Source organism: Lipophrys pholis (assembly GCF_963383615.2).
Source record: "Lipophrys pholis genome assembly, chromosome: 11".
Lineage (NCBI taxonomy): Eukaryota > Metazoa > Chordata > Actinopteri > Blenniiformes > Blenniidae > Lipophrys > Lipophrys pholis.
Window position 1 is genome coordinate 30,948,054 of NC_137631.1, and position 14,453 is coordinate 30,962,506.

A 14,453-nucleotide genomic window follows, 5' to 3' on the forward strand; every position below is an offset into this window, starting at 1 on the left:
TAATTTACTGCAACTACTCAGACAGTCCACCTGAGATTGTTCTCTCAATGGATGCTGAGAAGGCGTTTGATAGAGTCGAGTGGGGATACCCGTTTGCAGTACTGGAGAAATGCGGATTTGGACAAAACTTTATCAGTTGGGTGAGTCTACTATACACTTCACCACAAGCCAGTGTTCATCTAAACAATGTCCACTCTGAGGATTTTGCTCTACACCGTGGGACATTAAGGTCCTCCACTTCACTAAGAGGTGTTATTCGCAGTGGTGTTGAATACTGCTCATCTTTGTACGCTGACGATTTGTTGCTGTATGGAACAGATCCTGTCTCCTGTCTTCCAGGTGTCTTGTCTGTTTCGGATAAGTTTAGGTCTCTTTCGACATACAAGCTAAATCTGGACGTTTCCCCATCAATGCAGCTGCTTCACCACTCCAACAACTTGACTTGCCTTTTAAGATCACTCTCTCTGCTTCCAAGTATCTTGGGATTCATGTGATTTGTGCTTTTTCTGATCTTTTTTCTGCTAATTTTGCTTCACTTATAGCCCAAGTAAAATCTGATTTTCAGAAATGGAATAGTCTGCCTCTCTCCTTGATTGGAAGGATTAATGTTCTTAAAATGAACATCCTACCAAAATTTCTCTATCTGTTTCAATCAATCCCTTTATTTTTACCTAAACATTTCTTTGACACTTTAGATAAACTGTTTGGTTCTTTTATTTGGGGTGCGGGGTCTCCGACGGTCCGGAGATCATTATTGAAACAATGCAGGTTCAGTGGTGGACTCGCCCTACCAAACTTGAGTTTTATTAATGGGCAACACACATTCATAAAATACCTTTTTGGAATGATTGTCCTCATTTAATATGGCGCAAACCGGAAAATCAATCTTGTTCTAATGCATCTTCTCTGCCTGCTCAGGTAAAGTCCCAAAATACATTGAAAGCCCTGTTGTGCTCGATACCTTAAAGATTTGGTTTCAGTTCAGGAAATATTTCAAATTTCTTGTGGCATCTCCTCTGTGCCCATTGTGTAGTAATCACCTGTTTTCCCCTCACATTTGGATTCTGATTTCTCAACATGGCGTAACAAAGGTATACATTGTTTCCTTGATATGTATTCAGGTAGTACTTTCAATAGTTTTGCCAATTTGTCATCACAATATGATTTGCCCGGAAACCATCTGTTTAGGTACTTCCAAGTGTAAGGGTCCCGTTTGTGTCTCTGTCAAGTCCGCATTGCTGACCTGTTTGTCGCTTCCTGTTTTTATTGTGAAGTCCTGTCTTGTCCACGTCTTTGTTCACTTGTCCTTCCTGTTCACCCTCCCTCTGTGTGTCTGATTAGTTTTGACGATTTCACCTGTGTCTTCTCTTCCTCAGCCTCGTGTATTTAAGCCCCTTTCCCCCATGTTTCTGCTCGAACATCATCGTAGCTCGTCTTCGTGACCCCAGCCTTTCCCCAGTGTTTCCTTGTGTACTTCCCTGTGTATTTTGACTCTTGCCTGGACATTAACTACTCGCCATTGGATCAGCCCTCGGCTTTGTTTGTTTGGTTGCACACCTGGTTTTAAATAAACTCTATGAGTCCCTGATCTGTGTCTGAGTCTGCGTTTGGGTTCACTACGATTCGTCACACCAAGTCAGACATTTTATTTCTAAATCTTTCCCTGCTTTTCCTGCTGTACCCCTCGTCAGTTATGGGAAGATTTACTCACATTTAAGACACCAAGTAGAAGAGATATCTCGGTAATGTATAATATACTGAACCTCAGGGATCACTCCAACTCAAAAACGAGGGCTGCATGGGAGGAGGAGATGGGTCTTCAAATTGATGAAGATTGGTGGGATGGGGTGGTGAGTCAGTCAAGCACGGTCTCATCTTGTGCACGACTGGCACTTATTCAGTTTAAGGTGATACACAGGGTTCATTTTTCCAAATTGAATTTGTCTAAAGTCATCCCGGAGGTAGAGGACAAATGTGACCGTTGCTCAAACTCACAGTGTCATTTGAGGCATATGTTTTTCTTTTGCCCATTTTACTTTTGGCATTTGTATCGAATATTTTTCTTTTTTTTCTGAAGTAACCATTGATTATTCCATGTATAATGAAGCACAATGGCAGGAATGATGCAGTTTACTCTCTGGGTGTTCAGCACTTTTCTTGTTCTAAGGAAAAAAAAAGATAAAAAAAAAAGAGGAAGGATAAAGACATAAAAAGCAATGTCTTATACTCTATTGCCACCTCAGCCCTTTTCTTACTATGTCTGTACCTAATGTAAATGATAAATAAGTTCTGTTAATGTTCCAAATCCTTAAAAAATTAAAAAGAGAAGTTAAAATGCCGCTTCACGGACGTGTGGCTGCAGGGAAGAGCCTGGCCTGCGGGTTCGACAGCTTCTTCCTGGACTATGAACTCTCCTGCCGAACAAGCTTTTTGTTCGGCAGCTGTATTTTTCAGGCCCCTGCATACTCCCATAAGAACCCATAAGAACCCATAAGAACCCATGAGAACAAGAAGAAAAGTGACGTGGATGTTGGTCCAGTTTTAACGGCAGGAGCTGACAGCCCTGAGTGATGGTGCAGACCTGTGCTATGTTCTACACCTTAACATTCTTCAGTGCTAACGCAGTAGTGAGGTTTCATGCTAAATATGATTCAAATATGACTGATACAGTCATTAGTGAGCTGGAACGTGTGTGCACAGCACACTGCAGTGCCAACGTTTTGTTTTGTTTTTTTGTTCGGCAAGAACCTGGAGTTGTGAACTTTCTTCTTCTTCTCATGGAGTCTGAATCGGCCTTAAAGCCGTGAGCCTCCACTCTCTGTGACACAGCTTGGAAAACGTTCTCATTCTGAACAGCAGCGTCCACCTCCAGCTGAATGTCCTCCTCTCCTGTTACTGAGAAGAGCGTCTGCAGCTTGTCAGCACACCGGGGTGCTGTGTGGTGTCGACAAGTCAATAAACCCTGTTAACTAAACACCAACCGTATGCAAAGCAGAGTATGTAAACAACAACGGGAGGGTTTATACAACCGATGAGCTATTTAAATATTGCCCTTTGTAAAGAGTGACATAAATCACTGACCAATCAGCAGATGGCGGCATAGTGCTCCTCCTTATCAGACTCATTCTGTAGTGCTGGGCACCCCAACAGAAGGATGATCAAAAATCAAGCTCACTGATGTTTTCAGGAGAACCAAGAGAAAACCTTTCTACCCGTTGTGTTATGACTACTGCCCAGCTCCCTCTGCCCACAGTTCTCTGCCTTTCTTCCCAATTGAGCTGTGATTTGTTCAAAGACAAAGGTTGATTCTATCTTTAAACATTTAGCTGCCGTCTCAAGGGCAAGAGGAAAGTGGACTCACATGAACTGCCGGTTCGGCAGCATGAATCTCCAGTGCTGTGCTGCAGTCGACCATCCAGCACAGGCCCATGTCCTCCACCTCCTGCTTCCCCCTGTTCTCCTCCTCTTCTCCTTCCTCCAGGCCCTGCTCAGCCACCACTTTGTTCTGCACCATGGTTGCAGCTGAAAGGAAAAGTTCATGTCGGAGGAAACGGATCAACAGCTACGACATAAACTCTGACCACCTGCTGTTTCTGAGCTCTGTGGCGTCCTCCTGTCTGGTTCACTCATGAGGGCATAAATAAAGCTTCAAATGTAGTTGGTGAGTGTGAATCCTCACTGAGGTCAGCCAGGCAGGACAGGGCGGCGGCCTGCAAAGCGGCGTTGTCAGGGAACGTCTGACAGGCTCTCAGCACAGCCCGGGGGACGCCATTGACTACCAGGATGTTGTAGTAACTCTCTGTAAGGCAACATACAAACAGTGAGAACTCTTCAAACGTCATCTGAACAAAGAAACTATAGCATCAGAAGGTTGGGAATCAAAACACTGCAGCACTGCGAAGCAAGGAATAAAAGGTTTGTTCACTGCGTTATCAATGCCAGTTGTCAACAAGTGAGAAAATACAACCAAGATATTGACTGACATGTCTACCCTGGATTCAGGTCTTCAGGTCTTTGGACATTTCATCTTCATTCAAACTCTGTGGAGTGTCGGCAGGGTGTCATTTCTTATATAGAAGGAGTTTAGTAACATGGGACCTGTGATTATATTTAGTACTGTGACTGTTTTATGAATTACAACCAACAAGCAGTATCAAAATCTATTTCACATGGCATGTTTTGGTTTTATCCTGATTTTAATCGCATGAGTCTGCAGTTGTTTCTGACAGGAAGCACTTTTGTTGTTTCTAGTCACTTTTCTTGATTTTCTGACTTTGACAAACTCTGATGATCTGTTATTAAAATTAAAGCTGGTTCAACAGTTCAAATGGCATTTAAAATCTAAGTGAAGCAGCTCTACCAACTCTGAAGCAAAGAACATTTTCGCCAAAGAGCAACGTTTAGGGAAATGTCTGATTTTGTTTTGTATCTTTTAATAAAATATATCATTGTCAATAGCTGATCCATAGGCATTGAAGAGGCTTTTACTTTGTAAATCAAAGCTCCTGTCAGTATCTGCAGATGTAACATTCATTATGGGCTGGCTTGTCAGCACTGTACTGGGCGGACACATCACTGTTCACGCACACATATTTACCTGTGAACACACCTTCTGAGCGGACACCCTGCCCGACGTGGAAAACGGACAGGTTTTCCTGGCAAAGTTCAAGCTCTAAAACGGCCAAAATAATTATTGGAATGTTGACATGTTGTAGTGGTGTCAGGAGATTAGTTTTGAGATCTGAATAATCGTTGCTTCCCCGCAGCGTGATGCTGCACTGTGAAGCTCTTCTCTGTTTGCCTTATGGCGTCATTTTAGTGCCAACAACCCAAGGGCATAGAAACTGTAATCGCGCACAGTTAGACCACTCTCTGCGCGCGCAGTGAATTCTGTCATTTCTCTGCACGCCATTAATGATGTTGAGTTTTGGCACTTTAGGGGTGTGCATTGCATAGTCAGCCGCTTAATCCCTCTCCTTTCTGATTGGTCACTTTAAACGTCACTTGTTCTGCTCAGAGCCAATCAGAGGAACAGTAGGGCGGGTCGTCACAGTGAAAAGTAAGCGGCTGTTTCCTGGGAGAAAAAAGAAAGGAAAAGCATTTTTATGGGGCTATCATGGCTGAGCAAGTAAGTCTTACACAGTTATCCCTCAGAGTTCTTTGGAGTTCCTTAATCTGAGTTGATTGCAGAAACGTAAACCTTTTTTTTTTAAGTAATATTAAAACCCTATACATTAATTCTACTGATAGTCTTTCATTACTTATATTTCTACTAAACTGACTATATTTGCAATTATATATGGATATTATTTTAAGTATGTGATTGTACACAGGTAAAGTGCCATATGGCTGAAATAAAATAATATTTTTTGAAAAACCTAGATTTTGTTCTGATCAATAAATTGTCTATTGTGTTGTATCTTACATATGGGTTTATAATGTATTCATATTATTTTTCAACATTAAAATAGCTGAGCAGTGCACAATCTGCTTCTGCCTTTCCATCAAACTTGTGTGTGTGTGTATTGTTTTCCTGTTATATATTACAAATCAGAACATTCTATTATTGTGTAGCCCACTATTGACATTAAAATACTCCAAACCATGTGTCCAGTATCAGTCCTACATGTATGATGTTTGCAGGAAAGAAAAGCAGGTGAAGATCAGTTAGTATTCAGAGAGTTATGATTGATTAAAGTCGCTGACTCCGTCAAACAGATTAAACTGAGCGGAGGGGGCGACTGGACCAAGATGGCGGGGCCACCGCTCGTCAGCGGCCGATGTGCCGCAATATATTTATATGTATATACACATACATATACATATATATACACACACACACATACATATACATACAGTACATCTGTTTGTTTTGGTGGGGGTGGTCTTTCTGTTCTGTGTGTAATGTTCCTTCCTCCCCCTCTCATTTTGATGACAACACAGGCGCAGCCGAGCGAGAGGACAACTCGTCTCACCTGTGGCTCATCAGAGGCTCCGCCCTTAAAAGCCTGGAGCTGCCAGTTGGTCGTCGCCAGTTCATACTCCTGCGATGGTAATGGTTTGGTCCATCGCCAGTCCGTACTCCTGCGATGGTAATGGTTTGGTCCATCGCCAGTTCGTACTCCTGCGATGGTAATGGTTTGGTCCATCGCCAGTTCGTACTCCTGCGATGGTCATGGTTTGGTCCATCGCCAGTTCGTACTCCTGCGATGGTCATGGTTTGGTCCATCGCCAGTTCGTACTCCTGCGATGGTAATGGTTTGGTCCAGCTCTCTTCAGAGTTTTTCTCTAGTGGTGATCCCGGAGCTTGTGAGTTGTAGCATTTAGCCAAGATTCATCAATACTGGGTTTTTGTACCTTTGGATTTTCGTTAATCTTCGGCTGTCCCCCCCCGCTTTCGCAGTATTTCCTGTTCCCCTGTGGACTCCTGGTCCTCGCCATCCTCTCCCATCCTGCGCCGTGGAGAAGCTTGTCAGCGGTGGCTGACTGGGAGCTGAAGGATCCCCCTTTTGATTTTTTCCCATCAAATCTGTCCAACGTTGTCTCGTGTGTTCTGCATCTTGGGTCTGGCCCCCCCCCCCCCTCCCCCCGGAATCATGACAGAACCAGTCTGAGTTGATTGGAGGTTTATGACATGGCGTGTTATCCTGCTGGAAGTAGCCCTCAGAAGACGGGTCCACTGTGGTCATAAAGGGATGGACATGGTCAGCAGCAATACCCAGGGAGGCTGTGGCATTGATACGATGCTCAGTTGGTACTAGGGGGCCCAAAGTGCGCCAAGAAAGTATCCCCCACACCAAGACACCACCACCACCAGCAGCCTGAACCGTTGACACAAGGCAGGATGGATCCATGCTTTCATGATGTTGACACCAGATTCTGACCCGACCATCCGAATGTCACAGCAGAACTGGAGACTCATCAGACCAAGCAACGTTTTTCCAGTCTTCTATAGTCCAGTGTTGGTGAGCCTGTGGGGGTTGGAGCCTCAGTTTCCTGTTCTTAGCTGACAGGAGTGGCACCCGGGGTGGTCTTCTGCTGCTGGAGCTCCTCCCCCTCAAGGTTCCAGGTGTTGTGCCTTCAGAGACGTTCTCCTGCAGACCTCGGGTGTAACCAGTGGTTACTGGAGTTACTGCTGCCGTTCTATCAGCTCCAACCAGTCTGGACATTCTCCTCTGACCTCTGGCATCAACAAGGCATTTGGCCCACAGAACTGCCGCTCACTGGATATTTTCTCTTCTCCGGACCATTCTCTGGAAACACTAGAGATGGTTGTGGGTGAAAATCCCAGTAGATCAGCAGTTTCTGAAATACTCAGACCAGCCCGTCTGACACCAACAACCAAGCCACGTTCAAAGTTACTGAAATCACCTTTCTTCTCCATTCTGATGCTGGTTTGACCCGCAGCAGGTCGTCTGGACCATGTCTACATGCCTGAAGGCAGTGAGTTGCTGCCATGTGATTGGCTGATTAGAAATTTGTGTTAAAGAGCAGTTTGACAGGGGGACCTAATAAAATGGCCAGTGAGTGTGTATATATATATATATATATATATATATATATATATTTATAATGTCTATGCATGTAAGTTGTTCGTGTTTTACTATTATTATGACGTACTTCCGGGTTCCGAAGCCACAATCTATTCTACAGCCACATGTTGTCAGTGTTTCTCAGTCAATGTGGTGGGATGAGACATGAGAGGAATCTTACTGTTACGTTCTGTTAGGGTGAAAGAATTACAAGTGAATACTCTAGTCTGTAACCCTGATAAAAAGTGCTGCTCAATGTTATACCCGCAATATTTGGTTTATTTCTACTATAGCATTCTTTTATCAGTTTGATCCAAGTCTGTGTTGTGGAACATGTGATTTCTAAAGTCTCATCTGGACTGATAGTCGGTGAACAGGCTGTAAACCAAGCCTATGGCAGCTGGTTACCAGTTCACTGGAGGACAGAAATACAATACAATACGTCTGTATTCGCAAAACTGAAACAATAATAATGTTCCATCTTACCTGTGAAAAGTAATCCCCCCAGCCCTGCTTTCAACAATCGGTCGATTTGTACAGAAATACTCCGCATGGTGCTTCTTCTTCGTTGGTTATATGAGGCACTTCCGGGATCCGAATCAACCAATCAGAATTCAATGCCTGCCCCGAGTTCTCTGATTGGTGGACAACTGTGTCTGTCACATTTGGACTTTGAGAAGCAGAAGTTGAGCACGGAGGTGGAGAGATCTTAGAGCGCGAGAGAGAGACGGGTTGAGCTGCTGTCGGCAGCAGAGGAAGAGTCTGCTGGAGCACGGAAAGAAGCTGAGCGCAGGAATTACTTTTTATCACTCAATCTTAAGTTTTTCTTAATGCAATTAAAATTTTTCCTCAAAATACTATTTGTGCACTTGCACAATTTATTTTCTTGCGGTCAAACTTTCCCATTGCTCGCTCAGAATTTTGGCTCAAATATAAGGCCATACTCCATGCTTCCCACGCTGCGTGTCCGCTGACTGTGCGCAGCCCGCCGGTGCTACATGACTGCGTCCATACTACACTGTGGGCTCACTTCCATAACGTTCCAGAACGTAACGATCCAGAACCTGTCCCCACTTCTGCTGTCCGGCGTTCTCCACCGTTCCTAAAGTAGTTTATGTTTCCCCGCAGGAGTTCTGAGCCTCTGGACCTTTATTTTCTTTTAAATTGTGACTGTTCAGACGGAGAGACGGAGGATCTCCTCACACTTGTGCCCAGTAGGGTCTGGCACGTGTCCCAAAGGTTGGGCCAGCAGAGGGGCGGAGCCTAGCGCACAGGGTGGATGACCATGTTTTCCGCCACGCGTCCTCTGAGCACACGAAGGTTTGACTTTCCCTTAACAGCAGAGAACATAAGGCCCGGGGGCCGAAACCCCCCAAGAGGCTCCAGTCTGGTCCCACCAAGCAAGGAGCTGATAGAGGATTTATACACATTGTTTTTTACCTTTCATTGTATTTTACACCAGAATGGTTCATTAAGATTGACTTGATGTTGAGATTGGAATCATCTTCAGTACGAACTGTTTGATCTGCAAACATATAGACGATTTCATTACATACTGTGACCACAACAAAGTAAAACTTTCAAGTGTAAAATTAAAGGTTATTATCGCCAGACATGCTGGTCACGGGTTCATTAGTAACGCATTAGTCACATATGACCACGAGTAATCTAACGCGTTACTATTTCCAAACCAGTAATCAGATCAAAGTTACTTCTCCAAGTCACTGTGTTACTATCGTAGTAGAGTTTCTTCTCTGTAAAGCTTCTTTATTATTAAACTGAACCAGGAGCTCCTCCATTCTCCTCCAAACGGAAACACAGGGTACGTCCAAAATGTCCCTCCTCACTCCTTAACTGTGGACTTTACCTTACCCCATAGATAACGTCACGGGGTGAAGGAAAGGTGTTAGGAAAGGTGTTAGGAAAGGTTTTAGGAGGCTTCCTAAAGCAGTAAGGAAAGGTGTTAGGAGGCTTCCTAAAGAAGTTAAGGAAAGGTGTTAGGAAAGGTGTTAGGAGGCTTCCTAAAGGAGTTAGTGAAAGGTGTTAGGAGGCTTCCTAAAGGAGTTAGTGAAAGGTGTTAGGAGGCTTCCTAAAGGAGTTAGTGAAAGGTGTTAGGAGGCTTCCTAAAGGAGTTAGTGAAAGGTGTTAGGAGGCTTCCTAAAGGAGTTAGTGAAAGGTGTTAGGAGGCTTCCTAAATGAGTTAAGGAAATGTGTTAGGAGGCTTCCTAAAGGAGTTAGTGAAAGGTGTTAGGAGGCTTCCTAAAGGAGTTAGTGAAAGGTGTTAGGAGGCTTCCTAAAGGAGTTAGTGAAAGGTGTTAGGAGGCTTCCTAAATGAGTTAAGGAAATGTGTTAGGAGGCTTACTAAAGGAGTTAGTGAAAGGTGTTAGGAGGCTTCCTAAAGGAGTTAGTGAAAGGTGTTAGGAGGCTTCCTAAAGGAGTTAAGGAAAGGTGTTAGGAGGCTTCCTAAAGGTGTTAGGAAAGGTGTTAGGAAACTTCCTAAAGGAGTTAGTGAAAGGTGTTAGGAGGCTTCCTAAAGGAGTTAGTGAAAGGTGTTAGGAGGCTTCCTAAAGGAGTTAGTGAAAGGTGTTAGGAGGCTTCCTAAATGAGTTAAGGAAATGTGTTAGGAGGCTTCCTAAAGGAGTTAGTGAAAGGTGTTAGGAGGCTTCCTAAAGGAGTTAAGGAAAGGTGTTAGGAGGCTTCCTAAAGGTGTTAGGAAAGGTGTTAGGAAACTTCCTAAAGGAGTTAGTGAAAGGTGTTAGGAGGCTTCCTAAAGGAGTTAGTAAAAGGTGTTAGGAGGCTTCCTAAAGGAGTTAGTGAAAGGTGTTAGGAGGCTTCCTAAAGGAGTTAAGGAAAGGTGTTAGGAGGCTTCCTAAAGGAGTTAGTGAAAGGTGTTAGGAGGCTTCCTAAAGGAGTTAGTGAAAGGTGTTAGGAGGCTTCCTAAAGGAGTTAGTGAAAGGTGTTAGGAGGCTTCCTAAAGGAGTTAGTGAAAGGTGTTAGGAGGCTTCCTAAATGAGTTAAGGAAATGTGTTAGGAGGCTTACTAAAGGAGTTAGTGAAAGGTGTTAGGAGGCTTCCTAAAGGAGTTAGTGAAAGGTGTTAGGAGGCTTCCTAAAGGAGTTAAGGAAAGGTGTTAGGAGGCTTCCTAAAGGTGTTAGGAAAGGTGTTAGGAAACTTCCTAAAGGAGTTAGTGAAAGGTGTTAGGAGGCTTCCTAAAGGAGTTAGTGAAAGGTGTTAGGAGGCTTCCTAAAGGAGTTAGTGAAAGGTGTTAGGAGGCTTCCTAAATGAGTTAAGGAAATGTGTTAGGAGGCTTCCTAAAGGAGTTAGTGAAAGGTGTTAGGAGGCTTCCTAAAGGAGTTAAGGAAAGGTGTTAGGAGGCTTCCTAAAGGTGTTAGGAAAGGTGTTAGGAAACTTCCTAAAGGAGTTAGTGAAAGGTGTTAGGAGGCTTCCTAAAGGAGTTAGTAAAAGGTGTTAGGAGGCTTCCTAAAGGAGTTAGTGAAAGGTGTTAGGAGGCTTCCTAAAGGAGTTAAGGAAAGGTGTTAGGAGGCTTCCTAAAGGTGTTAGGAAAGGTGTTAGGAAACTTCCTAAAGGAGTTAGTGAAAGGTGTTAGGAGGCTTCCTAAAGGAGTTAGTAAAAGGTGTTAGGAGGCTTCCTAAAGGAGTTAGTGAAAGGTGTTAGGAGGCTTCCTAAAGGAGTTAGTGAAAGGTGTTAGGAGGCTTCCTAAAGGAGTTAGTGAAAGGTGTTAGGAGGCTTCCTAAAGGAATTAGTGAAAGGTGTTAGGAGGCTTCCTAAAGGAGTTAAGGAAAGGTGTTAGGAGGCTTCCTAAAGGTGTTAGGAAAGGTGTTAGGAAACTTCCTAAAGGAGTTAGTGAAAGGTGTTAGGAGGCTTCCTAAAGGAGTTAGTAAAAGGTGTTAGGAGGCTTCCTAAAGGAGTTAGTGAAAGGTGTTAGGAGGCTTCCTAAAGGAGTTAGTGAAAGGTGTTAGGAGGCTTCCTAAAGGAGTTAGTGAAAGGTGTTAGGAGGCTTCCTAAAGGAGTTAGTGAAAGGCGTTAGGTGTTAGACGTCATAATAAAGCGACGGTGGCTCTAGTTAGTGACGTCTGCCATGGTGGGGAAAGAACTACACGTTTCTGAAAATGAACTACAAATGGTTCCTCTGGGTTCTAGATGATTTCAAGTTGTTCTAGGCAGATTATTGCTTTGGTAACTTACATGATCTGCTCCTTTTTCAGTCATCCTGAGTTTCCCTGAACGCTCCGATGAGCGGGTTCCTTTAAATGTTGTCGCCGCAAGGAATTGTGGGGAAACATGATCTGGTCTCCTTTGGTAAAGGAACCATCAGTGGTTCCTAGGCTAAAGAAGGTTCTAAAGGAAGCATCAGTGGTTCCTAGGCTAAAGGAGGTTCTAAAGGAAGAATCAGTGGTTCCTAAGCTAAAGGAGTATCTAAAGGAAGCATCAGTGGTTCCTAGGCTAAAGGAGGTTCTAAAGGAAGCATCAGTGGTTCCTAGGCTAAAGGAGGTTCTAAAGGAAGCATCAGTGGTTCCTCAGCTAAAGGAGTATCTAAAGGAAGCATCAGTGGTTCCTAGGCTAAAGGAGGTTCTAAAGGAAGCATCAGTGGTTCCTCGGCCAAAGGAGGTTCTAAAGGAAGCATCAGTGGTTCCTAGGCCAAAGGAGGTTCTAAAGGAAGCATCAGTGGTTCCTAGGCTAAAGGAGGATCTAAAGGAAGCATCAGTGGTTCCTAGGCTAAAGGAGGTTCTAAAGGAAGCATCAGGTGTTCCTAGGCTAAAGGAGGTTCTAAAGGAAGCATCAGGTGTTCCTAGGCTAAAGGAGGTTCTAAAGGAAGCATCAGGTGTTCCTAGGCTAAAGGAGGTTCTAAAGGAAGCATCAGGTGTTCCTAGGCTAAAGGAGGTTCTAAAAGAAGCAACAAGCCTCCTTTCCTTTACTTATTGAGAAGTCAGACAGTCCTGATCATGGCTGCCACACTAAACACTTCCGGGGTGAAGGAGGACGGACAGAGAAGGAGACAGGAGGGACAATTTGGACATACCCACAGACACACAGCATGCTCTGCACGCTCACCTGACTCGCCCCCTTCTCCACTCTCAGCCAATCACAGGCCAACTCGCTTTAATGGTGCGTTCAGGTGACACAAAAGAATCGGAATATCATTGCAACAATAACACACTGCAGAGATGTTACCACTTTTTGTATTTTTTTCTTTTTCAATCAATCAATCAATCAATCAATCAATCAATCAATCAATCAATCAATCAATCAATCAATCAATCAATCAATCAATCAATTAAATACTTTATTTGTCCCTGAGGGGAGGAATTAAAAGGTTGCATGGAGCAAGTAGTGCAAATAAATAAATAGATAAATAGTGCAACAACAGACTGAAACTACATCACCAGATATATAAATACCAGTCATAGTAAAAATCGGATAGTAAAATCATGAGTCAGATATAAATACCACAAAGAATAAAGGTCAAACGTTAAAATATGTATGAACACGGTGCAGGAGGCCAGGCAGGGATCTAACCAGTTGTCATTTTTATCTTGTGAAGGTGGGGGGCGTGGTCGGCAGCTGGTGAAAGGAATTAAAAAAAGTAACTTTTAACCTCACTTAGTTACTTTTAAAAACAAGCAATCAGTAAAGTCACTAAGTAACAAGTAATCAGTGATCTGATTACCTTTTCAACGTAACTGTGGCAACACTGGTTATAGCAATATTTTACCAGTCTGGTCCACTCACTGTATGTGCTCCCTGAAGTTAATTAAATCTGATTTAATAACTATTTTGTATACATCTTGTATATATGTATATATATTCTATACATCTTTGTATTGGTTCAGTTATGTGCTTTTAAATAACCAGAAGATACTTGGTGTTTGGTTCGCTTAATTTCAACTGGTCCTACAATTTGTCCTCTTTACCCGTCCCTCCGAAGAGAGGACACCTGTCTTCAGGGGAAAATTGCCCTTGGATTTTAGGGTGTCCCTACATCAGAGGTTTTACTGTATTCATGACATATGTTTTTACTCAAACCAATTTAAAAAGCTTTGTGTTCTATAAACTTATTTTTGTTTAGTTCAGGCTCTTTTATGCAATTATTTGTGATCTCATTACTCCTAGCCCTTCAACATGAATAAAATCCGCCATTTTGTTTTCATTTTCAATTTATTCAATTCAGGATGGATGGACAACTCCTGGACGTATGCTTGGACAGATGAGTCGCTTGGACAGATGAGTCATTGTGAAACAAAGGCTTTTCATTTAAAATAGATCCAGAATGAGAAAACTACAACAAATTGATTGAAACAAAAACCTTTGCTCCATTGTGCCTGTCGGTGGACACCGTGCCTGGTTCTGCAGACAGTCTCCATCACAGAGTCTGGTTCTGCAGACAGTCTCCACCTCTGAGCCTGGTTCTGCATATTATCCACTGTTAATAGTTGGGTTTTTCACTCTAAAAGTACCTTGACATGACTGTGCTGTATTTAGCACAAGAAAAATAAAGATCAATTTAAATTATTTCATGGAGGTTTACCACTATTTATGATTAGTAGGTTTACGTATAGAGGACGTCATTTAATTCCCAGTTTGTTCCTTGTGCTAGTTGTTTTCTTTCCTTTTTCACTTTGTCATATATGACAGCTCATTTTTAGAGGAAACGTATTTCAGCTGCAAAGTTCTTATATGTTCTTACCAAATATCTGAAATTTTACTGGATTGATGTCCTCCTCCTCAAACATTAGTCTCAGTGGGTCTAACCTGAGGTGAGCCTCTTGAGCAGGCAGCAGGCTGTCTCCTGGATGTTCTCCACCTTGGGGAAGGCGTCCATGGTGGAGACGATGAGGCTGTAACACCGAGTGCCTCCTGACATCAACACTTCCACATTGCTGCCTGCAGAAAAGTAGAATGT

The 14,453-nt window shown here is 43.3% G+C and overlaps 1 protein-coding gene across 3 annotated transcripts in view; it reads right to left on the reverse strand.

Annotated features, from left to right (window-relative positions):
• lrrk2 (leucine-rich repeat kinase 2) overlaps positions 1-14,453 on the reverse strand; it is a 132,609-nt gene that overhangs the window by 90,579 nt on the left and 27,577 nt on the right. For all 3 annotated transcript variants that reach the window (XR_013935810.1, XM_080475543.1, XM_080475542.1), the window contains exons 7-9: positions 14,303-14,434; positions 3,680-3,799; positions 3,362-3,522 (exon numbers count right to left, since the gene is read on the reverse strand). Coding sequence is in view for 2 of the 3 variants with exons in the window: in XM_080475543.1 (XP_080331669.1) it covers positions 3,362-3,522; positions 3,680-3,799; positions 14,303-14,434 (413 nt within the window). In the remaining variant the exon portion in view is untranslated. The remainder of the gene's footprint in view (positions 1-3,361; positions 3,523-3,679; positions 3,800-14,302; positions 14,435-14,453) is intronic.